This window comes from Chlamydotis macqueenii, chromosome 12, assembly GCF_036417535.1.
Source record: "Chlamydotis macqueenii isolate bChlMac1 chromosome 12, bChlMac1.mat, whole genome shotgun sequence".
Lineage (NCBI taxonomy): Eukaryota > Metazoa > Chordata > Aves > Otidiformes > Otididae > Chlamydotis > Chlamydotis macqueenii.
The window spans coordinates 15,306,408-15,333,341 of record NC_141567.1 but is presented as its reverse complement, the minus strand read 5'-3'; the positions used below and the strand labels follow the sequence as shown (position 1 = coordinate 15,333,341).

General features: G+C 60.1%; 4 protein-coding genes across 8 annotated transcripts in view; 3 read left to right on the top strand and 1 right to left on the bottom strand.

The window, feature by feature from the left end:
* MYO9A (myosin IXA) overlaps positions 1 to 1,705 on the top strand; it is a 183,755-nt gene extending 182,050 nt beyond the window's left edge. For all 3 annotated transcript variants that reach the window (XM_086757146.1, XM_086757145.1, XM_086757144.1), the window contains one exon: positions 217 to 1,705. In XM_086757146.1, the coding sequence (XP_086613272.1) occupies positions 217 to 698 (482 nt within the window). In that variant the 3' untranslated portion in view covers positions 699 to 1,705. The remainder of the gene's footprint in view (positions 1 to 216) is intronic.
* Positions 1,706 to 4,792: 3,087 nt separating this feature from the next.
* NR2E3 (nuclear receptor subfamily 2 group E member 3) lies at positions 4,793 to 7,996 on the bottom strand. Its single transcript, XM_086757202.1, has 8 exons — positions 7,939 to 7,996; positions 6,900 to 7,050; positions 6,259 to 6,362; positions 5,917 to 6,171; positions 5,651 to 5,832; positions 5,186 to 5,417; positions 5,003 to 5,108; positions 4,793 to 4,925 (listed from the first exon to the last, which is right to left on the bottom strand). Exons 1-8 carry the CDS (start codon positions 7,994 to 7,996, stop codon positions 4,793 to 4,795), a joined length of 1,221 nt encoding a protein of 406 aa, XP_086613328.1.
* Positions 7,997 to 11,691: 3,695 nt separating this feature from the next.
* On the top strand, positions 11,692 to 13,418 carry LOC147599289 (uncharacterized). Of its 2 annotated transcripts, XM_086757203.1 has the most exons (7): positions 11,692 to 11,757; positions 11,935 to 11,952; positions 12,177 to 12,251; positions 12,409 to 12,426; positions 12,691 to 12,892; positions 12,973 to 13,205; positions 13,280 to 13,418. In XM_086757203.1, exons 2-7 carry the CDS (start codon positions 11,935 to 11,937, stop codon positions 13,298 to 13,300), a joined length of 567 nt encoding a protein of 188 aa, XP_086613329.1. In that variant the 5' UTR covers positions 11,692 to 11,757; the 3' UTR covers positions 13,301 to 13,418. The 2 variants fall into 2 exon arrangements, with proteins under 2 accessions (XP_086613329.1, XP_086613330.1); XM_086757204.1 differs by lacking the exon at positions 12,177 to 12,251 and having other exon boundaries at positions 11,696 to 11,757.
* Positions 13,419 to 15,037: 1,619 nt separating this feature from the next.
* On the top strand, positions 15,038 to 26,730 carry AP3B2 (adaptor related protein complex 3 subunit beta 2). 2 transcript variants are annotated; one of them, XM_086757200.1, is made up of 27 exons: positions 15,038 to 15,273; positions 17,245 to 17,320; positions 17,434 to 17,508; positions 17,644 to 17,739; positions 17,824 to 17,984; positions 18,125 to 18,191; positions 18,637 to 18,819; positions 18,937 to 19,113; positions 19,352 to 19,449; positions 19,728 to 19,782; positions 19,926 to 19,997; positions 20,165 to 20,227; positions 20,450 to 20,582; positions 20,665 to 20,774; positions 20,850 to 21,026; positions 21,111 to 21,297; positions 21,399 to 21,517; positions 21,744 to 21,855; positions 22,837 to 23,038; positions 23,111 to 23,270; positions 23,357 to 23,411; positions 23,843 to 23,949; positions 24,054 to 24,285; positions 24,398 to 24,482; positions 25,187 to 25,284; positions 25,897 to 26,035; positions 26,264 to 26,730. In XM_086757200.1, exons 1-27 carry the CDS (start codon positions 15,161 to 15,163, stop codon positions 26,412 to 26,414), a joined length of 3,303 nt encoding a protein of 1,100 aa, XP_086613326.1. In that variant the 5' UTR covers positions 15,038 to 15,160; the 3' UTR covers positions 26,415 to 26,730. The 2 variants fall into 2 exon arrangements, with proteins under 2 accessions (XP_086613326.1, XP_086613325.1); XM_086757199.1 differs by lacking the exon at positions 15,038 to 15,273 and adding an exon at positions 16,504 to 16,618.
* Positions 26,731 to 26,934: the final 204 nt, after the last annotated feature.

Genomic DNA, 26,934 nt, shown 5'->3' with positions numbered 1-26,934 from the left:
TAAAACATGGGGACTTGGGGAGGTGAGTGGTAGCACCCAGGGTTTGGTGGGGATGTGAGCACTCCTCCAGCACTGCTGCATTGTCCTGGGTGATACTGCCTCCAGCAAGATGCCAGGAACATTGTCCTGGCTTTGTGGCACATGTCCCCAGGCAGTGGTGCCAAGATGCTGGGTGGTTTCAGGGTGTTAATCCTCCGGTGGTCCTTCCCTCCCTAGAGAGAAGTGTAGCACTTACCTCCCTGCGCCCCGCCAAGGCGGAGGGGCCAAGCCGGCTGCAAAGGCACGCGAGGGCACGGCCGGACCCGGTGGACCCAGTTGATGCCTCTATCTCCTCCTCCTCCTCCTCTCAATCGTCCACCTCCTGCTTGCCCCACCTGCCCCGGAAGCGCTTCCAGATGTACTCCAAATCGCCTTTCTACCGAGCAGGGGGGTCCAGTGAGCTCCCCGAAACCCGGGCAAGCCCTGAGGGCTTTGTGGGGCCTCTCCGTTACCCTGAGGACCGGCCTCAGTTTACCACCCGTGGGACCTTCAACCCAGAGAAAGGCAAACAGAAACTGAAGAGTGTGAAAACCTCCCCCCCGAAAACCAAAGAGACCCTGGATGGGGGGACGGGGGGAGGACGCAAGAGAAACCCTGAGACTGACTGCGCCACCGCCCAACCCCTCGTCCTCCTGGGGAGCAATGAGTTCATGGTCTGAGATGCTCCACCCCGGGGACACGTTGCATGCCGGAGCATCCTTCCCCGTTGGCAGCACTGGCAGCACTCCTGACAGCTTCCTCATTAATGCCAGGAAGATGAATTCTTAATTTAAAAGGGCCGGTGGGGGACGGTTTTAACGGTGGCCTTAATGGTTTGGAGGGGTTGGGACCTTCAGGTGGGGGGTTTGGACCAGGATTGGAGGGGCACTGGCCGGCTCCCGCGCCCTTCCCTTCAGAGCATCCCACGTCTCGGAGCATTGTGCCGCGAAATCCTCGTGCCGAAGCGCCGTCACCTGTCGGTAGGAGAAAATCAAGCCTAAAAATCCCACGGGAGCATCCTGAGCCGGTGCCGGCTCCGCTCCAGCCAGCCAAGCCCTCTGCGCTTTAACCACCTCATCCACGCCAACGCCAAGCGCATGGAAACGCGTTAAAATCTGCCAAAAATCAACTTTTTTTTTTTTTAATGTGACCTAACCACCTTTCCTCTTTTTTTTTTTTTTTTTTTGGAGACTATCAGTATTAAAATAATAATAATAATCAAGGACTACTTGAAGCTATATTTGTTTATATGCCAGTTACTGGAGTTTGTTGTAAATATATATATTTTTATTATTTTTTTTAATATTTTTCCCCAGACAGAACTTTTTTTTTCTAATTATTATTATTATTTTTTGGCCGGGGAGGAGGGAAGCGATGAGCTGAGCTGTCCTGCAGGTGTCACCGCCGGTGTCACCATCCATCACTTGCCACTACCACCTTGCTCTAGACATTGAGTTTTATTTTGAACAAGAAATCCCTGGAGGTGTAATTAGCGTGATTTAAAAGCGGTGCCCATGATAGGACTCATTAGCAACGCTAGCTAATGACTCGGCTCTTAATCCCTCCCTTATCGTCACTGTTGACATCATAGCGTCGTTGGTGGCGCTGAAGAAGCTCCGGGTACCGGAAAACCTCTGGAAAGGTGAAATTAGAAGCCCTGGGGCGCTAATTAAATTGTTAAAGGCTGGATCCGTCCTTTCAGCTGGGCTGGGCGTCACAAGTTGAGCCTCATCATTTCCCGAAATGCCACCAAAAAGCGAGAAAATACCGAAAAATTGAGATTTCCTGGGTGTTTTGTGTTTTGCTGGGCATCCCTGGGTTTAGCCAAGCCGCCCTTTGGTCCCCTCTCCCCCTGCCCACAGGGCCGTTTCTTTTGAGGGATAGTTTATTTATTGGGGGTTTTATTTTTTTTTTTTTTTAATTTTTTTTTTTTTTCAATAGGGGAAAGCGATAGGTGTCACAGGGAGAGCGGGGGTGTGGGAACAGCATCCACCTCGGCGCCGCGTCCTGGGAGCGGAGCAAGGCCAAGTCACCATCCTGCCCCCACAGGGGAAACGGGATCGGGGGCCGACCCGAGGTGCGCTGGCGAGTGGTGGCCATGAAGGCGAAAGCTCCTGGGGAACCACCCCAGACCCCCCGGTGCTGGAATCGGCTGCACCCAAACCCAGCCATTTGAGAGCCTCTTTGTCTAAAACCCCGGAATTCCCCTCAGAGGGGCCAGGCTCCCGGCCAGGAGGGCGGGTGGAAGGGCTCCATCCTCATCCTCGATTTTCTCGCCCTGGCAGCATGAGAGCAGCAGGGACAGCGGGTCTGGCTTAGCCTGCACCTCCAGATATATGTGTGTATATTTCTTTTGAGAGAGATCTGTATTTCCCTTTTATATATATATATATATATATATAAAAGAATATGTTCTATATATAAAGAAAAATATTTAGAAAAGAATATATACATTCTCTGTATAAATAAAAATATATAAAAATATATATAAAGAATGCTTCTTTATGTATTTTATTTCTTATATATATTATATATATGAAGAAATATACATATGCAATATATAAAGAATATATATTTCTTTATGTATATATTTTATATATTTCTATATAAAGAAATATATTAAAATACTATATATAAAGAATATCTGTTTCTTTATATATTAATACATTTCTTCTATATGTATAAATACGCTTCTTTGTATATATTTGTGTATTTCTTTATATAGAGAGTATATTTCTCTATATGTAAGTATATAAAAGAAATATACATCCCCTATATAAAGAATATATATTTATCTCTATTTCTTTATATATATAAACATATATATAAAGAAATACATATTCTTTTTATATAGAATATATATAGAACATATATTTCTTTATATATAGAATGTATTTGTGTGTATGTATATATATATAAAGAAAATCTAAAAGAAACATATACATATATATAAAAAAAAAAAAAACCAAACTCCTGGCAAGAGGTGAACTTGTTGTCAGTGCTGGACCCCCAGGAATCAGGGGAAAAGGGGGTTCCGGGGACCCCAGTGCATCCCCAGCAAAGGGCCAGATTTTGAGGCAAAAAATTGGATTTTCCGGAGCAGCGTGAATGTACTTACTACTGGAAAGGAGAGGGGCCGTGGGCTGTTAATTATTATTATTATTATTTTTAATGGAAATTTTTTTAAGTAATTTATAAGTCTGCTGCGTGTAAATTAAAAACAAAGTCTGTATTGTAAGAGGATATATTATCCTGTGTCATCCACCCTAGAAATTGTTTTAAAAAGGAAAAAAAAAAAAAGAGAAATAAAAGTGTAATTCTATGGAGGTGAAGAATTTCTGGTGGGGGATGCTGCCGCTTGTCGAGCCCCCAAATCTCTGGCTGGTTTGGGGATTTTGGGGGTGTTTTTTCCTTCTGCCATCAGGCCGTGGTGTCTGTAAAGTGCAGTTTGTGCATTTTTTCCCTCAGATCCTCGCTGTGGCTGTGCCGCGCGGCTCGGCCCCTGCCCTGCGCTGCCGGGAGGAGCGCCTGGCGCTGGGCGCCCTGTGTGGTGCTGGGCGGCCGGCCGGGCTCCCGGTCCTGCTCCGGGTCTCCACCCCAGGTCCTTTCTGTTCAGATTCTTTTCAAATCATTTATATTCAGATTACTCAAATTATTTCTATTAATCTTATTTCTATTCACATAATTTATTTTCAGTTTATTTCTATTCAGATAATATATTTTCAATTTATTTCTATTCCCATTATTTCTATTAATTTTATTTATATTCCAGGTATTTAATTCAGATTGTTTATATTCATCTTGTTTATATTTAGTTTATTTGTATTCAGAGAATTTATTTTTACTTTATTTATATTCAAATTATTTATTTTAATTTTTTTAATACTCAGATTATTTCTAATCAGATTATATTTAGTTTATATTCAGATTATTCATTTTCAGTTTATTTGTATTCAGATTCTTTCTTTTCAATTTATTTATATTCACGTTATTTCTCTTCATTTTATTTCTATTTAGATTATTTAATTCAGCTTACTGATACAGGTCTTATTTATATTTAGCTTATTTATGTTCAGATAATTTGTTTTCAATTTATTTGTATTCCGATTTATTAATATCCCACTGCCACCTCTGATCCGAGGACGGGGACCCCAACTCAGCGGCGCGCAGAGGCTGGCTGCAAAAGTCCTCTTTATTTGGAGTATAAAATGGCGGGGGGAGAGCGGGACCCCCCAGGATGCGGGGATGAGGGTCTCTCACCACGTGTCCCCTGGGATCACGGGGACGACTGGCTGGGGAGCCCCACGAGTGAGGGGGAGTGATTGCGGCTGGGGGGACACCTGGTTCTGGAGGGCGTCACCCCCTAGGCTGGGGTCACCCTGGAGTGGCATTGTTCCTGCCCAGTGTCACCCCAGAGCTGCTGTCACCTCTGCGTGGCAGCGGGTCCCCACGGGTGCTGGTGCCCCAGCAAGGGCGCTTTGCCTGGGTCCATGTGTTCCTCCAGGGTTTGGAACAGCACCTGTGGAGGTACCCACCCCAGGGAGGAGCTCCTGGTGTGTCTGGCAGCCACTCAGGGACATCCCCCTGCCACCAGCTGTCCCCAGTGAAGCTGGTCCCACATCTTGGCTCCCAGCAGCATCCCATGGTGTCAGCCACCACCCTGGAGATGGGACCACAGGCGCCTTCACACCTGCAGCATCCCGGGGTGGGGGGGGTGACAGGGTGCCAGCACAGGGTGACAAACAAGCTGGTTGACCTCGGGGTGGGGAGGGAGTCAGTTCTTGAACATATCACAGAGCAGCTTCTCCATGGGGGTGTTCCCGATGGTCCGGCGGAAGAAGAGCAGCTCCACGCGCTCAGAGGAGATAAAGCGCAGCGCCGGGAGGAGCAGCAGCAGCTTCCCAAACCTGGGGGCCAGAGCGGTGGCCATGGGTGGGCGTCCCCACCGCTAGTATCACCCGTGGGGATGTGGGGATGGCAGTACCTGACAGGCTGCCCAGGGTAGTGAGAACGGTTGTGCTGGCCCAGCATCACCTGCGACTGGTCCTGCAGGTTCTCCACCTGCTCGGGGTCCTTCAGGCCACGGGTCTCTGTGGGGACAAGGGGGTGATGGGGTGGGGTAGGGACAGTGGGACGGGCAGCGGTGGGTGCTGGTGGGTCCCCTCACCTGGTTTGAAGAGCACCACAGCCTTCATGCAGGCGAATTCGGTGGGATCAACGCCCAACGCCTTGAAGCGGCCAAGGGTCTCCTGCAGCGCCCGGACGTCCAGGGCGGCTGGCAGCAGCTTGCCAGCAGCTGGCTCAGGGACAGCCAGCAGCGGGCAGCTCTCCAGGGGCATGGACCACTGGATGGCACAGAGCAGGAACAGCTCGCTCCACGCTTCCTCCAGCAGGATCACCTGGGGTGAGGGGGTAGCCCCAAAAACCCCTGTCACCCCCAAAGCCTCGAGCACCTGAAGCCACCACGGCTGGTTGGGCTGAAGAGCATCTTCGGGAGGGACCCCCAAGACCCTGCGGTGAATGTTGTGGGGATGCTCCAGCCATCCCCATCCCACTGGTTGCCCACCTTTTTTGGAGTCCCCCTTGCCCCATACAGAGCTCCCCAATGCCCCATGGGGGTCCCCAACCCCACCTGGTCGCGGAAGGGCAGGTTGGAGAAGACGGGCAGGTTTTTGGCCCATTTCACAGCCATGAAGAGGAGACGTGCAGAGGTCTCATAGACATTTTCAGGGCTGGCCGCTGGATATGGTGCCACCTGGTACTCGCTGGCCACCCGCTCTGGCTCGCTGCCTGTCACATCCACCGTCTCATCGGCTGCAGGGATGGAAGAGGACACTGGTGGTCACCAGACCATGTGGACAATCCCCACCCATCCCCTTCCCACCGCTAGCCACCCACCATCCTCAGGCTCCAGCTTGGCGCAGGTCTCAGCCGTCATCAGGCTGGCCATGAAGCGATGGTTGGTGGGCGGCGTGGGCTCTCGGGGACCCGAGGTGACAGTGACGGTGGCACCGGGACCACGGGGAGCCGGGCAGGGAGCCGGGGGGACCTCACGGGTGGTGGCCACGTGCTCAGGGGGCAGCTCAGCGTCCAGCTCGATGCTGTCCAGCCGGACCTGGGCTGTGCTGCGGGGCTGGCGCTCGTTCTGCACGGCTGTGGGGACAAGGTGGCGTCAGTATCTGCCACTCCGCTGTCACCACTCCCCCAACCGTCGGCATGCGTTCCCTCCACCCGTCTCACCATCCTTGTTCATGCCGGCTTGCAGGCACTTCTTGAGCCGGCAGGCCTGGCACTGGTTGCGGTGTGCCTTGTCCACCGGGCACAGCCCCGTCCCCGCCTGGCACCTGTGGGGAGAGGTGGCACCTGGCTGCAGCCCCTCAGGTAGCCCCTGTCCCCAGGGGAGTCCTGTCCCTCGGGGTGTCCTGCTCCCAGGGGCACTGTGTCCTGGGGGTGCTTTGTCCCTGCTGGGTGTCTTGTCCCCTCCCCACCGTGGGTGTTCTCTGTTCAGTGGGTGCCCCACCCACATGGGCACCCTGTCCCCCCTCCGTGTGTGCCCTCTCCCAGTGAATACCCCACCCTGATGGGTGTCCTGCCCCCATGGGTGCCTGGACCTCCCACCCAGCTCCCTGCCCTCCTGGGTTCGCGTCCCCCTGTGTCCCTACCCCCTGGGGTGCCTGTCCCCCTCATCCCTGCCCCACTGAGCATCCATCCTCTGGAACCCTGCCCCACTGAGTGCCCATTCCCTGGGCTCCCTGCCCTGCTGAGTGTCCATCCCCACGGTCCCTGTCCCACTGGATACCTGCCCCCCCAGTCCCTGCAGTACTGGGTGTCCATCTCCCCGGCCCCTGCCCCACCGGGAAGCCCCCAACCCTTGTCCCCACCTGTAGATGAGCTTCCTGCGCACGCTGCGCTTGAAGAAGCCGCTGCAGCCGTTGCAGGCGTAGATGCCATAGTGCTTCCCGCTGCTGGTATCCCCGCACACCTTGCACAGCAGCACGGGGCTCAGCGCCTTGCCGGGGGCCGGGCTCAGCCCTGTGGGAGCGCAGCCACCACATTCAGGGGCACTCGCAACACCCTGATGTCCGTTGTCCCTCCCACCAGTCCCCGCTGCCCCTCAGCACGCTGGCGATGGGCTGTGTTACATCTCCGCTGGTCCAGCCCAGGGACATGGACGGAGACACCCTGGGGACTCCATTGCGTGCAGAGTTCAGCATCTCCCCATGCCCCAGCACCTGGGATGCTGCAGGATGAGCTCTCACAGGACTTTTACAAGGGGATGAAACGGTGCCCCTAGGGGTGGGAACACTGGGTGTCCCAGAAAGGGGACTCCAAGCATCCCAGAGAAGAGCCACAATGAGGAATTGGAACTGTCCTGGAGAAGAGCCACAGCTGGGGATGTTGGGCATCCCAGAGAAGGGTCACAGAAGGGGACTGTGGGGACCCTGGAGAAGGGCCAGGGACCATGGGCATCCAGGAGATGGACCGTGATGATGATGATGGGCATGATGGAGAGGTTGGGGCTAGAGACTGCAGACATCCCAGCCCAGAAAAGGACCATAATGGGGACCTTGGGCATCCTAGAGAAGGACACAATGGGGACCCCAGGCATCCCAGAGAAGGACTACAATAGGGACCTGGGCATCGTGGAGAAGGACCACAATAGGCATTCCCGGGTGTCTTGGAGAAAGACTGTGATGGGGACACAAGGCATCCTGGAGAAGGACCACGATGGGGACCCCAGTTATCCTTGAGAAGGACCATGATGGGAACCTTGGATATCTTGGAGAAGGACCATGATGGGGACCCCATCCATCCTGGAAAAGCACCATGATGGGGACCCCAGCCATCTCAGAGACCAACCCCACCGGTGACTGCCGTCCCGCCGTGCCGCACCCACTCAAGCAGAACACCACCTCTTACCCGTGGGGCTATCATCCAGCCCAGTGCTCACCACCGACCCCGCCGGCGACACGGCCATCCCGTACTCGGCGTTCCAGACCTCTCCCTCTGCCTTCCCTCTGGCTGGCCCTGCAGTGGGTGCTCCGGCAGCTCTGCGGGCAGCGGGGCTCTCGCCTTGCTCTCTTCAAGGCAGCTTAGCGGCGGGCGCTGTGTAAGCAGCGGCCTCTTTGTCACCCTCTTAATCTTTAGTGTCTGCGCGGGGCGGGAGGGGGGATCAATCAGCCACGCGATGAAGAATTAAAAAGGTGCTGAGCCCCAGCCCTGTAACCCTAAACCCCGCGACACCCAAGACACCCGCCCCGTGAGCCGCCGTGGGCCGCCGTGGGGGTGTCACCCTGCCACCACGTGTACCCCCCCACCCAGCACTGCGCGGCTGAGATTGCGGTGGTGGTGGGAGATGGGGCTCGGGGTAGGGACCCCCATATGTATCCCCCCCTCCTTGGGACCCACCGGGTCCTATAAGCGCATAAGCCCTTCGCTAAGGCGGTTAGAGGGGAATAACGAAAAGTGGTAATTAAGGGGGGTAATTTCCCTGCCCCCAAGCAATTAATTACCAGCCCTGATGGCGGAGGGAGGGGGGATGCTTGGTGGGGCCCCCCCAAAGCGGCTTAGCCCCGGTGGTGGGCACCAAGCACCTCCATGCCTCGGTTTCCCCTCCTGAGGGGCGTCCGACCGGGGCTGCTGACGCCGCAGCGGGTGGGGGCCAGGTGGCCCCCAGGGTTACGCAACCGCCACTAAACCCTCACCGTGACAGGGCAGCACAATTTGGGATTTGAGGGCTTTAGCCGCTAAACCCCCCCTGCCCAGCTCAGGAGGATGGTGGGCGGCCATCGTCACCGGGCCCAGGTTGTCCCCAGCGATGGACCAGGCTGCAGCTGGGGGTCTCCAGCCCCACGTGTCCCTCCTGGGGTGGGGGGCTCAGCCTGCGACCCCAGGGGTGTCGTTGCCATCTGCAGCCCAGGGGATGGGTGCTGGCAGCAGGTCCCTGCTGAGGGCTGGTGGTGGTGATTCTGGGGCTGGGGGGTCACCCCTCAATCATCCCTGCCTGCGGCACGGTGCCATCATCCTGCCTGCATCACGCCTCCATCCCCACGGCCTCCATCACGGCTCCATCGCCCCTGCCCGCAGCGCGGCTCCATCATCCTGGCCTCAACCTCCTTCCATCCCCGCTGCCGGCACCGCCGCTCCATCACCCCTGCCTGCAACACGGCTTCATCCTTGCCCACGGCGTGGCTCCGTCACCCCTGCCCGCAGCACCCCTGCACCCCCGGGATTCCCCGTCCCCTACGGGGCGCCCCGTCCCACCCTGCAGCCCCCCGTCCCGCGGTGGGCCCCAGCCCTGACCCAGATCTCTGACAGCCGCCATCTGCGGCAGCGGCCGCCCTCCTCCCTCGGCAGAATTATGACGCTGGGCTAAGCGGCCGCAGCAAGCTGTCACCTCGCCCTGCCCGTCCCTCGCCCGCAGCTTAGGTGCCTCCAGACCCTTCAGCAGAGCTTCACCCATGGGTGAAACAACCCCCACCCCCGTGCCTGATCCGGGGGCACTGGGAGCACTGGCGCCCCGAGGTGCCAGCCCACCCGTGGGTGCTGCGGGGGTCCCGACGCCGGGGGACACAGGGGAGTGGCTGGCATGGCGATACACGCTGAGTCGGCTAATTTGCCCCTTCCCTCCTCGCCGTCGGGTAAAAGCCAACTCCGGAGCTGGGATTTGGGAGGGGGATTAGCCGGGCCAACCATCTGCCGCTGGCCAATCATCGGCATGCCCAGGAAAGCCAATAATTACAAAAATATGGTTTCCCATCCCGTTTCTCCATTACACCCAGCCGGGCGCTGGCCCCAAGGTGGGGTCCCCATGGAGCAGCACCCCGTCCCCCTCCCGGGGCTGAGCACCCTGTGAGCACCCAACCCGAGCACCTGGGGGGCTCAGCTCATCCCAGTCCGGGGAGCACCCTGAGCAGGCCCAACACCACTGCCGAGGGGCTGCGGGCGGCAGGGTGGGGGTGAAGGAGCAAACGTTAAAGCCCGCGGCAGGGTCATGACTCGGCTCGGTGACAGACGCTGGGGCAGATGCCACTGGATTACCCAGCCTAAAACCTCGGGATCTGCCCCCCTTCCCCCTCAGCAGGCAGAGAGTGTTTAATTACTAATTTACTAATTACCCAAAGATGCTGGCGATGGGCTTGAGACCTGTGATCGGGAACAGCCCCAAGGCTCCGGCCAGCCTAATCCCACCGGCTGCGGGGAGCCAGCGGATGCACCCTGGCCAGGGGACAACTCGATTGGGGACATCAGGTGACACAGAGACACATTGCTGTCCTGACAGCCCCGCTCCTGCTGGGGATAGCACCAGGTGATGGGGAACAGCAGGGGACAGCGGGGACAAGAAAGGGATGGTGGGGACCAGCAGGAGACAATGGGGATCAAGGGGAGATGATGGGGACCAGGAGAGTACAACAAGGATCAGGATGAGGTGATGAGGACCACGAGGAGGTGATGGGGACTGAGAGGGGAGGATGGGGATCAGGAGGGGACAACGGGAACCTGTATGTTTTGATGGTGATCAGGAAACAATGGTGGATGGTGGACAGCAGGAGGTGATGGCAGGGACCAGGAGGGGATGACGGAGATGAGGACAGGACAGTAGGGAGCACATGGGGAAGACGGGGACCAGGAGAGTGCGATGGGGATCAGGAGTGGGCAGTGGGATACAATAGGGGTTGCTGGGGATTATGAGGGGATAGTGAGGACTGGGATGGGATGACGGGAACTGGGAGGGGAAGATGGGGATCAGGAGGGGAGGATAAGGACTGGGAGGTGACAATGGGGACTAGAAGGGGACAACGGTGACAAAGAGGGGCCAAGAGACCCTAGGGGGATTATGAGGACCAGAAGATGATGACGGAGCCCAGGAGCGGCTAGTGAGAACCAGGAGGGGATGCTGGAGACTGAGAGGGGACACTAGGGACCAGAAGAGGGTGGTGAGAACCAGAAGGTACATCAGGAGGGGACAACAGGGACCAGGAGAGGATGGTGAGGATGAGGAGGGGACAAGAGCAAGCAGAAGAAGACACAAAGGTCTGGGAAGGTACCAGAGGGTTGAGGGACAGGAGGTGGCTAGGAAGGGTTAACGTGGCCGCCCAGCTCTGAGCTGTGTCCAGACCAGGCTCTGGTTTCAGCTGTAATTAGCTCTTGTTTATTGGAGGCTCCGTGATAAATGATGCCATGGAAGTTGCCTGATGACAGAGGGTGACAGGTCCCATGTCACCCACCCCAAGCCCTGCCAAAGCCTTTGCTGACCTCCCAGCACAAGGATTAAAATTTAATGTGGCTCCAGGGCTGACCCCGGGCACGCATCGCCCTGGGGACACAGGGCGGGGGACAGGCTGGTGGCCGTCCCTCAGGTCACCTTCAGAGTAAGAGGTGTTTTGGCACCAAGAGGTGTTTTGGCACCATCCTGGTGGCCACCAGCTATCAGTGCGTAGTAGCCACGGGGCCATGTCATGGCTCTTTTGGGGCCACCTAAGGGGTCTGTTGGTGAAATGTCACACCAGGTCAGATTTGTTCCCTCGGGATGGGCCTTGCAGGGCTGGGATGGGACGGGCTCGGTGCCATGGTGGGGCCGGTCGGTGTGGTCCGGGCACATTCCCAGGCACTGTGCGGGTGCCAAGAGCCACTGCAGTGCTCGCAGGGCAGGTTGAGGTCCTGCCCCACGGCCACGTTTGGAGCAACAACTGCTTGGGGACCACGGTGGAGTGAGGGGACCTCGGAGACAACCGTAAGGTGAGGGAGCCGGGAACGGCACGGGCGCCAGGGCTGGTGCTGTGCCAGAGGCCATGGCTTGGATTTCAGCAGGGTGATGCAGCACCACAAACATTTGGGGACAGAGAGGTCCCCAAGGTGGGGCTGGGCACAGCCCCGTGTCCCCAGCTCTCTGGACATCACGTTTTCTCCTTGCAGATGGACCTCTTCGCCCAGGTCAGCCAACGAGGAGGGCACCTGCACCTGGGCAGTCCCACCTCTCCGCCGTGGCACCCAGTGCCCAGGGACCTCGCGAGTGGGATGTGCCCAGTGCTGAGTCTGGGGGTGCAGGGGCGATGGGGGGGTCCTGGGAGGCTGCTGCGGGCTGGGGACTGGTGCCACCAGGGGTGGGTGGCAGCAGAGGCCGGGTCCCAGGCTGGGTCTCCCCTCTCTCCCCACAGGTGAGCACCCTGGTGCAGACCCTGCGAGCCCCGGACGGGCCGCTTCTCCAGTCCTGGCTCTGGCTGGGCTCCCGGGTGCGACAGGTTTGGGGGTGCTGTCGTGGGGACCTCGGCCAGGGGCTCGGGCAAGGGGATGGCAGGGATCCAGGCAGGGGCTGCGCCATGATGTTGGCGCCCTGGGTCCCATCTGCCCCGTGCCACCGGGGCTGACGCCGGGTGTTTGTCCTTCCAGGTGAGCAGCTCCAGGCAGGTAAGTGCTGGCATCCCCTCTGCACCCCGCACCACCTGTCTCACCACTGGCTCAGCAGAGCCAAATCCTGCACACCCTGACTTTTCCTCTGCACCCACGGGTGCTCAGCACCTAGAGGAGGTGGCCCCTTCTCAGAGGTTTTCCCCATCCATGGAGACCCAGGCTCTGCCCAAGCCACTGGGGATGGGGGATGAGCCAGCGGGTTGGTGATGCTGTCGCTTGTCCCAAGGCACTGGTGGCCCTGAAACATGGATGGGTCCACAGGCGGTGGCTGGGGTGGCCAGCACGGCAGCGTTCTTCCTCTGTGAAGGGCTGCTGGGTCAGCACTTCGACGTGGTTCCCAATGGGGTGGCCGAGCCCCAGCCCGGGGACCTCTTCCTCTTCCCACTGGCCTCAGTGGGCCCTGGCTGGTGGGGTGCCCATGCTGGTGTCTACTGTGGTGACGGGGAGATCATCCACCTGGAAGGTGAGCCCCAGGAGTTGGTCAAGGCACATGGATGTCCCTGTGGAAGGGACATGGGATACAGCATCCCCTCTGCCCCACAGGCAGCTTGGGGGCGTCCCCATCAGGGATCGTGGCCAAGCATGGCAAGAGCCACCTCCTGCGGACACGAGGTCCGGCCAAGGTGCTGCGGAGGAAGGGAGGGCTGGATGCGGCTGCCCTGCGGCAGCGGGTCCAAGCAGCCATGGATCAGGCGGTGGAGTACAATGCCGTCACCTGCAACTGCATCCACTTCGCCCTCGCCCTGCTGGGGCTGGGTCAGCTCACCGGCACCACGGTGGGTGCCACCACCCCAGGGGACCCCAAGGCCCGCTCCAGTCGAGTGTCACCACAGCCCATCTTCTCTCTCAGGTATCCCCAGAGCTGCAGTGATGGAGGAGATGACGCATGGGGCTGCAGCATCCTTCCTGGGGGACCGGCGTTGCGCTGGCAGCTTTGGCATCTCTCTTGGCCGGCAATAAATGGTTGCATGGAGAGCCTGTTCCCACTCGCTTTGATTTGTGGTGGGTTCACTTTTGCTTTCCTTTTCCCAGAAGCTCCCTTCCCCAAAGCCACTGGTGAGTGACTTCTGACCCTCTCCTGCTTCCCTTGAAAGGAGCAGCCGCTCTTTGCTCCCTGTGGCCTCCTGAGACAAACAGAGGCCTCTTTCGTGGCCAGCGTTTGATTTTAAGCAACAAAATAAATTCCCCTGGGCTGCGGGGCTGAAAATTGGCCAAACAGCTGCACCAGCTGTGGCTGGAGGCCAGCCACCGGTGGTGCACCCCAGGGGTCAATACTGGGTCCAGGCTGGGGCTGGAGGAAGGCCTCTCAGAGATGGGTGGGAGGACACACACTTTTGGAGATCACACACATCCTTCTCACTGAGGAGCATTTCCAGGATCTCCTGCTTCACCTCCCTCCATTCCCAAACTTAGCAGTTAAGGTGGAATTAGCAAATTAGTCGTAGCTTTTAGAAGCAGAGAAAACTATCCAGGTGTTTCCTGGACTTTGTGCCACTTTTAGGTTTTAGAAGGACAGATGGCTTTTGCCCAAGCCAAACCCTTGCACCCCACAGGAGCCATCAGGGCTGGTCCCTGGGAGAGGTGCTCCAGCCCTCTGATCATCTTTGTGATCATTTCTCTCCAACTGGTCCACGCCCTTCTTATACTGGGGGCTCCAGAGCCGGATGATAATTCAGTAATTTGAAATCAATAATTACCTGTGAGTATTATTACTCTCATTATCAATAAGAATGGCACTGATAGTATCTATAGTGGTAATAAATAATAATATTCAATACAGTAGAATACAATACATAAGCACCTCTACTGTGAGGACAGGCTGAGAGAGCTGGAGCTGTTCAGGTTGCCCAGAGAGGCGGTGGATGCCCCATCCCTGGAAACGTTCAAGGCCAGGCTGGACGGGGCTCTGAGCAACCTGATCTGGTTGCAGATGTCCCTGCTCCTGGCAGGGGGGTTGGGCTGGGTGGGCTTTGAAGGTCCCTTCCAACCCAGACCATTCTGTGACTCTGTGAGTCCATGTATCACATACATGATGGTCAGTATACCACGTCCCGTATACCAGGTAATGTAGAACGCAGAATGCAGAGTGTCATACGGCAGAATACAGAATAGAGACCAGAGAAAACAGAACAGAACAAAATCAACATAATCTGCAACGTCGTGTACCGTAGTGTAACATGGAACTTGTTACATTACACATACTATGTAATATATAACACACAACACAAACCACATAGCGTACCATATAGAACGCAGAGTGGATTACGGGTTATGTATAACAGTGTGATAGCATATGGACTAGAGACACCGTAACGCAATCAATCTCGGGCAGAGCACGGCGCAATATACGATACAGCACCATGTGATGCGATGCGATGTACTATAATAAAATAAAATAGAATAACCCCAAATAAAACAGAACAAACAAAACAAACCGAACCCACCGCGTACGGCCCCGCAACGCCGTGCGGTGCCCGCAGCCCCCGTGACCGCGCGCGGCTCCCGCCCACCCCCGCCGCTGCCGCCCCGCACCGCCGCACAAACGCCTCCCCACCGCCACCCCCCCGACCTTCGCCCGTTGTGCCGCCGGCCCGCACCCAGACCGCGCGGGTGCGGGGCCGGGGACCCCCTTTTTTTCGGGTGCCGCCCCCCCGCCGCGGCGCAGGGAGGGGCGGGGCCGCAGCCGCCCTCCCCGGGCCCCGCAGCCCCGGCCCCGCGGCCCGCGCTCGCCATGGCGGCCGGCACGGCCTACGGGGAGGAGAAGGGGGGCTCCTCCAGCCTGGGGGAGCCCGAGTACGGCCACGACCCCGCCAGCGGCGGCATCTTCTCCTCTGACTACAAGAGGTGGGGACAACGGCGGCGGGGGGGGGGGGGCGGGGGGACAGCGGCCGAGCCGGGCCGGGCCGGGCGGCCGCCAGCGCGGGCCTGGGCCGGGGCCGGGGCTGGGAACGGGAACCGGCTGGGGACGGGGATGGGGACGGGGACGGGGGAGGCGGGGACGCCGCCGCTGCGGGTTGTGAAGGCCGGGAAGGGTTTTCCGGGGAAAACCGCAGGGGTTTGGAGCCGCTGTGGTGGGGAGGATGCGCGGGGACCCCCGCTGCACCCCCGCACCCCCAGGCTGGGGACAGCCCGGGCACGGCGTGTGTGTCCTTCCCCCCCCCGGCTCTGCTGGCCCCTCCGGCTCGCACGGGGATCCCCGGGTGATGGCACCCCCGCGCCGAGGTCCCCAGCACGGGGGGAGGCTGAGAAATGTCACCCCTGTGTGGCTGCCGGGGGGGGACAGGGACACAGAGGATGGTGGGAGTCCCTCTGTCCCCCCTGGCCTTAGCAGTGTCCCCCCGGCCCTGATCCACTCTCAGTGTCCCCCACTCTGGATGTGTCCCCTATCTCTGACCCCCTCCCCAGCAGCGTCCCCAGTCTGGCAGTGTCCCCCATAGATTGGCAGTGTCCCTCCATAGCTGACCCCATGGCAATGTCCCCCCAGCCCTGACCCCCCGCCGGCAGTGTCCCTGTCACCCACTGCTGCCCTCCGCCAGAGCCCATCCCCTTGTGTCCGCACCAGATCTGTCATTGTCCCCATGAGCCATCCGTAGGGCATGGGGCAAGAGAAATGCCCCCCAAGTGCCACCCCATCACCCTGGTGGGATACCTACAGGTGTCCCGTCCTGCCACCCCGACACCCAGGTGGGTGTCCCATAGTGATGGGGGTCCCTGGCCAGGACTGAGCCACTCAGAGCACCCAGGGAAGGAGCTCCCTGCAGTGTCCCCAAGCCCTAGCTGCGGGACAGGTCCCACTTGGGCCGTGACACCCTGGGGTGGCCTCATCCACCGGGAAGGATGTCGGGATCACGGCTGCAACCCAACCCCAACCCCAGCGTCAGGTTTCAGCTGGCGGTGCCGGGAGGAGGAGCAGGGCCACAGCCCTGCCACTGTCCCCAGGGCCACCACCCCCAGCCGAAGCCATGCTGTCCCTGCCACCGATGCAGAAGCTGCTGCGGCAGCTACCGGCGGGGCCGGCTGGGCGGCCAAAAACACCACCAGACAGTGACACGGCCGAGGAGGTGACAAGCCCAGTGCTGGCCACCGAGGCTGGTCAACCCGCCTGCTACAGCGCCCTGCGAGCCGACGAGCTGCGGCCGCTCGCCGGCCCCGAGCCCGTGGTGGCCACCGGCACCGGGCCACCACCGCGGTAAGACCCCCCCCCAAGGAGCCCTGCTGGGACCCTCTGGCAATGGTGGCTCTGGCCAAACATTGTCTCATGGGTGCCACCCCCAGCTGCTGTGGGTGGATGCAGCCTTGCAGGTCCCCCCTGGTTTGGTGGGGACGGATGTTCCTTAGAAGAGGGGACAGTGGTGACAACTAGCTTTATAAAAGGGGACGGTGGCATTTTCCCAGCCCAGGGAGGGGACCAGGGAAGGGCTGTGCATTGGGGTGCACCAGCACATCCATTCCACTGTGTCCAGGAGGGGACGAGGGACACCCAGCCAAGCTGGGCTGGCAACCAGGATGGAGCTGGTGATGGATGATTGCTCCCTGGGAAGCGATCTGGGGACACCCTAGGGTGACAACCACAGCTGGGCTGGGACGGGGTCCTCATCCCAGCGCCCGGGATGGTGACAGAGCTGGCTGCCAGCACCACGCTGGTCCCTCCAGCTCTGCTTTCACCTGGCTGTAACCCAACTCCTGTCCCCATAAATATTGCATGGCGAAGAGTTGGGTTGCCAGCCTAAGAGCAGGCTCAGAGAAAAAAAAAAAAAGGTACAAATGGCTAAAAATGGCTGAAAATGAGAATTTTTTTCCCCTCATGTGGTGCAGGCACGATGACCTCAAGGAGATGCTTGATAGCAACAAGGATTCGCTCAAGCTGGAGGCCATGAAGAGGATTGTGGCGGTGAGTGTTGCTGCCACTGGCAGGGACCGCTGCCGGTGCCGAGCTGTGCCGAGCTGTGCCGTGCCAGTGCCATGCCGGCTGCTCGGTGTCACGCCTGCTCCTTTTCCTCTTAGATGATCGCCCGGGGGAAAAATGCCTCCGACCTCTTCCCAGCCGTGGTGAAAAATGTTGCCTGCAAGAACATTGAGGTGAGAAAGGTCTTGGGTGGCCCTGGTGGCACCCATAGTTGTCCCCAGGGTCTGATGCCTCCCTTGCAGGAGGGTTTTGGGAATGGTCTGGGTTTTGGAGGACTCTGAAGTGGCCCCACCACCTTCACCTCACAGGTGAAGAAGCTGGTGTACGTCTACCTGGTGCGCTACGCAGAGGAGCAGCAGGATCTGGCCCTGCTCTCCATCTCCACCTTCCAGCGAGGACTCAAGGTGGGTTGGTTTGGGGACCCAGCAGGGTCCTGGGGGGCAGTGAGGTCCCACAGCCATGCTGCAGCCCCCCACCTGTCCCCACAGGACCCCAACCAGCTGATCCGCGCCAGCGCCCTGCGGGTCCTCTCCAGCATCCGCGTTCCCATCATCGTGCCCATCATGATGCTGGCCATCAAGGAGGCTGCCTCGGACATGTCCCCATACGTGCGCAAGACAGCCGCCCACGCCATCCCCAAGCTGTACAGGTAACAGGGGGTCAGCTGCTAAATTTTGGGGGCGCAAATAGGGGCCTGATGCTAGGGTCTGGGATGCTTGGTGCAGGAAGGGATGGGGGCTCTGGGGGACAGTTTGGTCCCACCACGTCCACCCCATTTTCCCCTTGCAGCCTTGACTCTGACCAGAAGGACCAGCTCATTGAAGTGATTGAGAAGCTGCTGGCAGACAAGACCACGGTGAGCAGGGCGCCGGGTCTCCGCTGCCCCTAAATCTGGGGACATCACTGTCTCTGCAGACCCAGTGTCCTCGTGGGGATGCAGGTGTCCCCACCAAATTGGTGTCCCCGTGGGGATGCAGCCATCCATGCAGAGCGGGCATCCCTGCAGTGATGCTGCTGTCCCCGCCGAGCCAGCCTCGTCACGGGGATACCACTGTCCCCACTGATCCTCGTGATGGTGCAGCCATCCTTGCAGGACTGGCATCCTTGTGGGGATGCCACCATCTGCCATGATCCAACATCCATGCAGAGCTGCAGCTGTCCCCAGAGTCAGCATCCTCGTGAGGATGTCACTGTCTCCTCCAAGCCACCATCCTCACGAGGATGCCACCATCGCCACCAAACCAGCATCCTCACAGAGATGCCACCACCCTGGTGAGTCACCCCAGGCTTTCCCTCCCCAGCTGGTGGCTGGCAGCGTGGTGATGGCATTTGAGGAGGTCTGCCCAGAGCGCATTGACCTCATCCACAAGAACTATCGCAAGCTCTGCAACCTGCTCATCGATGTGGAGGAGTGGGGGCAGGTGGTCATCATCAACATGCTGACCCGCTACGCGCGCACCCAGTTCCTCAGTCCCAACCAGAATGTGAGTGCAGGAGGCCTGGGGTGCCCTGAGAGCCTCGGGGTGCCCTGGGAACCCCCGGGGTGGTGGGGTAAAGGAGGGTGCTGTTGGGAGGGTGCAAGGTATCCCATCTGCTGGCAGGAGTCCTTGCTGGAGGAGACTGCTGAGAAGGCTTTCTACGGCTCTGAGGAGGAGGACACCAAGGATGCCAAGGCAGAGGCAGCCTCGCTGGCCAAGCGCAAGCCCTACGTTATGGACCCCGACCACCGCCTGCTCCTGCGCAACACCAAGCCCCTGCTGCAGAGCCGCAACGCCGCGGTGAGCCCCCTGCCCCAGCCCTGTCCATCCTCAGAGGCCAACTCTAGCGTCCAGTAACCTGGGCTCGTGATGTCCCCCACTGGCCAAGGAGCCACCGGGGTGCTTGAGGGACACCCAGGGATGGGCGTTCCTAGGGATGGGCTTCTCCTAGATGCTGCCAGGTGGGACTCTGGGGTACACAGTCATCCCTCTGGATGTCCCCATGCCTACCAGGTGATGCTTGGGTGTCTCCCCGCAGGTGGTGATGGCCGTGGCGCAGCTCTACTTCCACCTGGCACCCAAGGCAGAGGTTGGCGTCATCGCCAAGGCGCTGGTGCGGCTCCTGCGGAGTCACAGGTCTGTGGCACCCGGGTTGCAGTGGTCCCCTACCCTGCCACCCCGGTTGGTGGGACCCGTGGGGAGCCCCAAGACTCTGGGAGAGATCCCCAAAAAGCCCATCCCTGCAGAGATGTCGGGCTGGGGCAAATTGCCGAAAAAGAGGGCTTTTTGGCCTGGCCCCACCCAGACATGGGTTGGCAGTAGCCTGGTGGTGGGTCCTGCCCCATCTTCGCAGGGATATGCTGGGGGGGTCCAGCCCTGCCCCAGTGATGGTGGTCCCCTCTTTGTCCCCACAGCGAGGTGCAGTACGTTGTGCTGCAGAACGTGGCCACCATGTCCATCAAACGGCGGGTGAGTCTTGGACTTGGTGTGGCCCTGTTGACTCTGGAGTGGAATGAGGGCTAGCCAGCACGGTCACCAGGGCCAGCTGCCTGTGGGTGGCCTCAGCAAGGCGGGGACAGGGATGGCACTAACGCCACTGGCTCTGCGTGCAGGGGATGTTTGAGCCCTACCTGAAGAGCTTCTACATTCGCTCCACGGACCCTACGCAGATCAAGATCCTCAAGGTGAGCTGGAAACACCCAGCAGAACCCCTGCTGGTGGCTTTGGGGCTTCATGGAGCCCTTCCCTGTGGAGCAGCTGTCCTCCATGCCTTGGGGACAGGAGGCACAGGCACAGGCACAGGCACAGGCACCATGCCCCCACACTGCCCATCTCTTCCTCTTTCCCACAGCTGGAGGTTCTCACCAACCTGGCCAACGAGACCAACATCTCCACCATCCTGCGGGAGTTCCAGGTATGTCACAGCCATACTGAGGCCACCAGAGTGCCACCCTGACATGGCTCTGGGTGCCAAAACACCGCTATGGAGGGTAAGGAGGAGAGTCCCACCAGGAGGAATGGGCTGAGGCCATGCCAGCCCAATGGGTGTCTCCAGAGCCCCAACGTGTGACCACCACACGAGGTGATGCTCACCACTGGCATGTGGGTGACGTGTGTCTCCCTCATGCCTGCACAGACCTACATCCGCAGCATGGACAAGGACTTCGTGGCAGCCACCATTCAAGCTATTGGGCGCTGTGCCACCAACATCGGGAAGGTACGGGACACCTGCCTCAACGGCCTGGTCCAGCTCCTCTCCAACCGGGATGGTGAGTGCATGCGGTGAGGGTGAAACAAGGCCTTCATCGTGCTCAGAGCACGACCCCGCTGAGGACGGGTCTCTGCCCACAGAACTGGTGGTGGCCGAATCTGTGGTGGTCATCAAAAAGCTGCTGCAGATGCAGCCAGCCCAGCACAGCGAGATCATCAAGCACATGGCCAAGCTCACCGACAACATCCAGGTGGGTCCGGGCGTTGCATGGCTCCCAGGACCAGGGAGGTGGCAGCGGTGCCATGTGCCCAGGGGTGTTTTGCAGGTGCCAATGGCGCGGGCCAGCATCTTGTGGCTCATTGGCGAGTACTGCGAGCACGTGCCCAAGATCGCGCCTGATGTGCTGCGCAAGATGGCCAAGTCCTTCACCAACGAGGAGGACATTGTCAAGCTGCAGGTCATCAACCTGGCGGCCAAGCTCTACCTGACCAACTCCAAGCAGGTACCGGGGACATGTCCTAACAGCGTGCCTCAGTTTCCCCACGGGGGAGGGAAAGGTTGGCCCTGAGCATGTCCCCTGGTGCAGAGCAAACTGCTGACCCAGTACGTCCTCAACTTGGCCAAGTACGACCAGAATTACGACATCCGTGACCGGGCTCGCTTCATCCGCCAACTCATCGTGCCCACCGAGAAGAGCGGGGCCCTCAACAAGTACGCCAAGAAGCTCTTCTTGGCCCAAAAACCCGCTCCTATCTTGGAGTCCTCCTTCAAAGGTACCCACTCCTGGTCACAGGGCATGGAGACACGGGGCCACCTGTCACCACGGTGCTGCATGGCTGTCCCCGAGCTACTGCCACCTCTCACCCTGCTGTAGATCGGGACCATTTCCAGCTGGGCTCCCTGTCCCACCTGCTCAACGCCAAGGCTGTGGGCTACCAAGAGCTGCCTGACTGGCCAGATGAGGCCCCCGACCCCTCTGTGAGGAACGTGGAGGTGCGTGGGGCACGCCGGGGTGCTGGGGTGCATGGTGGGGGCTAAGGGGGGGGCATTGCCTCCAAGTCTTGGAAGAGCCCCAGAAGGTGCCCAGGTGCTGCTCAGCTGCCCCATGGCCCCTCCCTGGTGCCCACACACCCACATGGGGACAGAAGCGGGGCAAGGGCAGCTGTTTGGGCCCCCGCCCATGGGCAATGGCCCTGCTCCATCAACCCTGTGCTGGCAGGTTCCTGAGTGGACCAAGTGCACCAGCCGGGAGAAGAGGAAGGAGAAGGTGGAGAAACCTTTCTACTCTGACTCAGAAGGCGAGTCAGGGCCCACGGAGTCGGCGGACAGCGGTGAGGACCCGGTGGCACAGCAGGGCATGGGGGCAGGAGTCAGCACTGTGGGGCAATGGGCAGGGGACACTGCAGCAGGTGCCACCACGGTGGGGTGTGGGGCAGGAGGCACTGTGATGGGGCACCAGGCAGGTGGCACAATGGTGGGGTATTGGGCAGGGGACACCCCATCGTGGCGGGGACGTGGCAGGGGACATGGAGGGATGTGGCAGGGGGATGCGGGGACTCAGTGGGGGGAAGTAGGGATGTGGTGGGGGGGTTGTGGGGATGCAGCGGGAAGAGGCGGGGGTACAGTGGAAGGATGCAAGGATCCAGTGGGATGCAGTGGGAGGATGTGGAGATGCAGTGGGAGGCAGCAGAGGCTGCTGGGATGCAGCGGGATGCAGCAGGAGGATATGGGGATGCAGCAGGAGGATGCAGGGATGCAGCAGGAGGATGCAGCAGGAAGCAGAGGGAGGCAGTGGGAGGATGTGGGGATGCAGTAGAAGGATCCAGAGATGCAGCGCAGGGGGTGCAGGGATGCAGCAGAAGTACACAGGGATGCAGTGGGAGGATGCAGTGGGGATGCAGTGAAGGGATGCGGGAGTGCAGCAGGATGCGGTGGGAGGATGCAGTGGGGAGGCAGCAGTGGGTGTGGCAACAGCGCGATGTAGCGGGAGGATGGGCAAATGCAGTGGGATGCAGTGGGAGGATGGGCAGATGCAGTGGGAGGATGGTGGGATGCAGTGGGAGGACGGGGATGCAGTGGGATGCAGTGGGAGGACAGGGGGATGCAGTGGGAGGTTGGGCAGATGCAGTGGCAGGATGGTGGAATGCAGTGGGAGGACAGGGGGATGCAGTGGGAGGATGGTGGGATGCAGTGGGATGCAGTGGGAGGACAGGGGGATGCAGTGGGAGGTTGGGGGGATGCGGTGGGGCGCAGCAGGGAGCTGTGGGGCCATGGGGGGACACAGCAGGAGGGCTGAGCTGTGCCCCCCGCAGAGCCTGAGTCCGCCAGCGAGGAAAGCAGCAGCAGCAGCAGCTCCGGCAGCTCCAGCTCGGGCAGTGAGGAGGACGAGGAGGAGGAAGAGGAGGAGGAAGGCAGCGGGGAGCAGTCAGAGGACAAGGAGGAGGAGGAGGAGAAGAGGCCTAAGAGGAAGGAGAAGGAAGGCTCCAGGAAGGCAGCCCTGGGGACTGTGGGCAGGTAACCCCTGAAGGCAGGGTGCCCCCAGCTGAACCCCACCCCAACCCCCCCTGAGCTGGGCTCTCCCCGCAGCCCCAGCGAGGAAGAGGAGGGGATGAAGAAGGCCAAGAAGAAGGCACTGCAGGGGAGGAAGGGCCATGCAGAGACCTCATCAGAGGAGGCCAGCGCCTCAGAGAGCAGCTCCTCAGGCTCCGAGTCAGGCTCTGAGGCAGAGGCCAAGCGGAAGAAGGCGGTGAGGGCCGGGCTGGGCTGGGAGCAGTGCAGGGACCCCTAGACCTGCCATTCACACTACCCCCCCATCTCTCTGTCCCCTTGCAGCCCCCCAGCAGCCGGGCTGGGCCCAAGGAGATCTCCCTGCTTGACCTGGATGACTGTGAGTGGCTGCCCGGGGCACACGGGATGGCTGGGGAAACTGAGGCACGGGCACCCCGGTGGGGTCAGGGCCCCCCTCAGCTTTGGGGCTGCTGAGTTGAGACGGGGACCGCTGGGGTGAGCGGTCCTTGTCCCCACAGGATGGCTGTGGGACAGGTGGCTGTGCCAGCGGGGCTGTCCTTGTCAGGGCTGTGCCCCCAGGATTGTCCCCGTGCGGCTGTGCCTGTGGGGCTGTACCTACAGGGTTGTCCCCATGCAGGTGTGCCACCAGGGCTGTCCCCATGCGGCTGTCCGTAGGGGGCTATGCCACTGGGGTTGTCCCCATGGGGCTGTCCCTATGGGGCTGTGCCACCAGGGCTGTCCCCATGGGGCTGTCCCCGTGGGACTGTGGCCCATCAGAGCCTTAACCTTCTCCTCTCTGCTACTCTGCAGTCACCCCGCCTCCTCCCCAGCCCATCCCCTCCAGCAGCATCGTCTCCACCAGCTTGGTGACCGACCTGGAGGGCCTCACGCTCACCGACACCTCCCTGGCACCCGCCGTAAGTGTCTCCCACGCCCTTCCTGGGGGGTTTCTGGAACGCCTGCCACCTGCGGGGGCCACAGTGGGGGCCGGCAGCCCACTCCAGTCCCTCCTCCCTGGCAGCTGCTGAGCCCGGTGTTTGGCGCGGTGAGGACCTACGAGCTGCTGCACCGCATGGCAGGTGAGGGGCTCTCGGTCGAATACTGCTTCAGCCGCCGGCCCTTCCCGGGGGACCCCCACATGGTGGCCGTCCAGATCCAGATCTCCAACAACACGGACGCTGAGGTGAAGAGCCTGCGGATCAGCGAGCCCAAGCCGCTCTCCGGCATGCGGATCCAGGAGTTCCCCGAGATCGGTATGGCACGGCACGCCACAGCGTGGCACGGCCACAATGCTGCAGGGAGGATGGGGACAGGGCTTGGCTGGTGGAGGGGACATGGGATGCGGTGGCAGCCCTGTGGTTTCAGAGCGCCTGGCGCCTGGGGACACGGCCAACGTGGTGATGGGCATCGACTTCTGCGACTCCACCCAGGCAGCCAACTTCCAGCTGTGGTGAGCACCCGGCACTGGGCAGGACAGGACGGGTGTCCCAGGGGATGGGGGCAATGTGGGCTTCTCCCAGAATGGGGGACAGCGGGGCAAGGCAGGGGTGCTTCAGGGGATGGGGAAAGTGGGATGGGCACCAACATCCTTCCAGGGGACATGGAGCAGCAGGGGACAGGGGACAGCTGGACAGGGCATGGGGTGCCCCAGGGGACAGCCAGACAGGGCAGGAGGTGCCCCAGGGGACAGCAGTACAGCGTATGGGGTGCCTCAGGGGATGGGGGACAGCGAGACAGGGCGTGGGGTACCACACGGGACAGCAGGGAGTACCTCTGGGGATGGGGGACAGCAAGACAGGAACCAACATCCTTCCAGGGGACTGAGGATGGCAGGAGAGGGCATGGGGTGCCCCAGGGGACAGTGGGGCAGGGTCCCTCCAGGGAATAGGGGACAGTGGGATGGGTACTAGGGTCCTTCCAGGGGGAGAGGGGACACTGGAATGGGCATGGGTGGTCAGGGGACAGCAGGAAAGGCACTGGGCTCCCTGCAGGGCACAAGGATGCGGCAGTAGCTCCGGGTCCAGCATGATGGGTTCCCCCTATTCCTGAAGCCTTTTGTGCAGCCACCCCCTGCCCAGGGGAGGGATGGAAAGCAGGACATGGGGCAAAGGGACATTTTGGGCATGTGGCCCTCTCACCTGCCTCTCTCCTCAGCACCCACACACGCCACTTCTACGTCTCCATCCAGCCGCCCGTGGGGGAGCTGATGGCCCCCGTCTTCATGAGTGAGAATGAGTTCAAGAAGGAGCAAGGTGAGTGGGGGACAGGGACAGAGACAAGGACAGGGTGGCACATGGGCACCCACCACCCCAGCACCAACGCTCACCCCCCATTTTGTCCCCTCTGCCGCCCTTGCTGTGGCACTAGAGCACCTCTTGCGGCCGGGCGAGGGTAAGTGGCCGCTCGGCAGGCCCCTAGACTAGCTCTGCTCCCCTCATTCCCCTCCTGCACCTCAGGGCCTGCAGGTTTGGGTGACCACCCTGGTGCCAGGGTGGCCCCACTGGGTCCCCACGCAGCATGGAGGGCTTGTGCTACTCCCAGCGCTCCCAGCACTGTGTCCAGTGAATGATGGGGCTGCTGAGGACCAGAGGAGCCCATCCCCAGGGACGCGGCTGCTGCCACCAGGCAGGGACACAGGGACAAGCCCAGGAAGGGTTGTGGAAGAAGGATTTTCCCAAATCTGTCTCTGCTGGGCTGGAGAGGAGCAGGCAGGGCAGCCAGTTTGGGATGTCGTGGGGGACCCAGATGCAGGGAACTGGCAGCTGGAGGCCCTTGGTTTGGGGATGGCAAAACGGGGTGCAGCAGGGACACGGGTGCCGTGTGTGTGGCTGGAGACGGGCAGGTGCCTCTGCTGCCCACTCCAGGGAAGCTGACAGGCATGAGTGAGATCACAGAGAAGCTGACGCTGCCCGAGAAATGCCGGAGTGACCATGCCATTGTCCAGCAAGTGACCTCAGCTGCCAACGTGGGCCGCGTGCCCTGCAGTGCCGACAACGAGTACAGGTAGCTGGACCCCCGCTCCGGGACCAGGCAGGCGCTGTCACCTCTCCGGTCCCACTCAAATCACAACGGGGACACTCAGGGCTTCCTTTAGGACAAGGAGCCTGCATGAACCCATACGTGAGGGTGGCCGGTGGGTGGAAGATGCCTCCCTGGTCCCCTCCAGAGCATCCCGAGGGACGGGAGGGTGACAGGGAGACACCCTGAAGCCCTGTGTTTGCCGGCCGGCAGGTTTGCAGCCAAGACGGTGACCAGCGGGAGCCTGGTGCTCATTACCCTGGAGCGACGGGAGGGCGCTGCGGCTCAGCTGACTGTCAACAGCGAGAAGATGGTTATCGGCACCATGCTGGTGAAGGACATCGTCCAGGCCCTGGCGCAGTGACAGCCAGGCCCCGCTGCACCCACAGCTCTGCCCTCCCACCCCACTTTGCCCCTCACTGCTCCCCGAAATGCGGGGATTTCTGCTGGGTTATTCCCTGCCCCGATCCCCAGAGGGGCAGCAGGCAGCACCCCCAGGGCCAGCTTTGCCAATGGGAGGAAGGAGCAGGACAGGATGGATGGGACACAGGGTGATGTTCTGCTCCAGCCCCCAGAGAAGCACAGTGTGCCTCCAACCCCCAGCCCCTCATCACCGTCTCCCAGTGTAACCCCTATTTATTATGGCCAGGATCTCCCAATAAAGCTCCTCTCGAATCTGCCCCCTTCCCCTCGTCTGCTCTGTGTGCACCGCAGCTAGATAATCCCCAAAACTGCCCCTGTGCCGGGCTCTGCCAGCCTCCCCAGGGCAGCAATGGGGCGACATCAGGGCACCAGCCATCCCTTAGGCACCTGGGGACATGCGAGTCCCTTGGGGTGGCACTGCTTGAATCGGGCGGCTGTTGGCTCTTGGAGAAAACCGGGCA

What these genes read in the sequence shown, in the direction of transcription:
- NR2E3 (XM_086757202.1), bottom strand. Translation starts at nt 7,996, where the DNA reads ATGGCCGTGTCGCCGGCGGGGTCGGTGGTGAGCACTGGGCTGGATGAT. An exon ending in CAAGCTGGAGCCTGAGGATG is followed by an intron (nt 5,833 to 5,916) that starts GTGGGTGGCTAG and finishes CCATCCCTGCAG; the next exon opens with CCGATGAGACGGTGGATGTG. An exon ending in TACCCTGGGCAGCCTGTCAG is followed by an intron (nt 4,926 to 5,002) that starts GTACTGCCATCC and finishes TCTGGCCCCCAG; the next exon opens with GTTTGGGAAGCTGCTGCTGC.
- LOC147599289 (XM_086757203.1), top strand. An exon ending in GGAGATCATCCACCTGGAAG is followed by an intron (nt 12,893 to 12,972) that starts GTGAGCCCCAGG and finishes TCTGCCCCACAG; the next exon opens with GCAGCTTGGGGGCGTCCCCA. An exon ending in GTCAGCTCACCGGCACCACG is followed by an intron (nt 13,206 to 13,279) that starts GTGGGTGCCACC and finishes CTTCTCTCTCAG; the next exon opens with GTATCCCCAGAGCTGCAGTG.
- AP3B2 (XM_086757200.1), top strand. Translation starts at nt 15,161, where the DNA reads ATGGCGGCCGGCACGGCCTACGGGGAGGAGAAGGGGGGCTCCTCCAGC. An exon ending in GCCATCCCCAAGCTGTACAG is followed by an intron (nt 17,985 to 18,124) that starts GTAACAGGGGGT and finishes TTCCCCTTGCAG; the next exon opens with CCTTGACTCTGACCAGAAGG. An exon ending in CCAGGAGTTCCCCGAGATCG is followed by an intron (nt 24,286 to 24,397) that starts GTATGGCACGGC and finishes CTGTGGTTTCAG; the next exon opens with AGCGCCTGGCGCCTGGGGAC.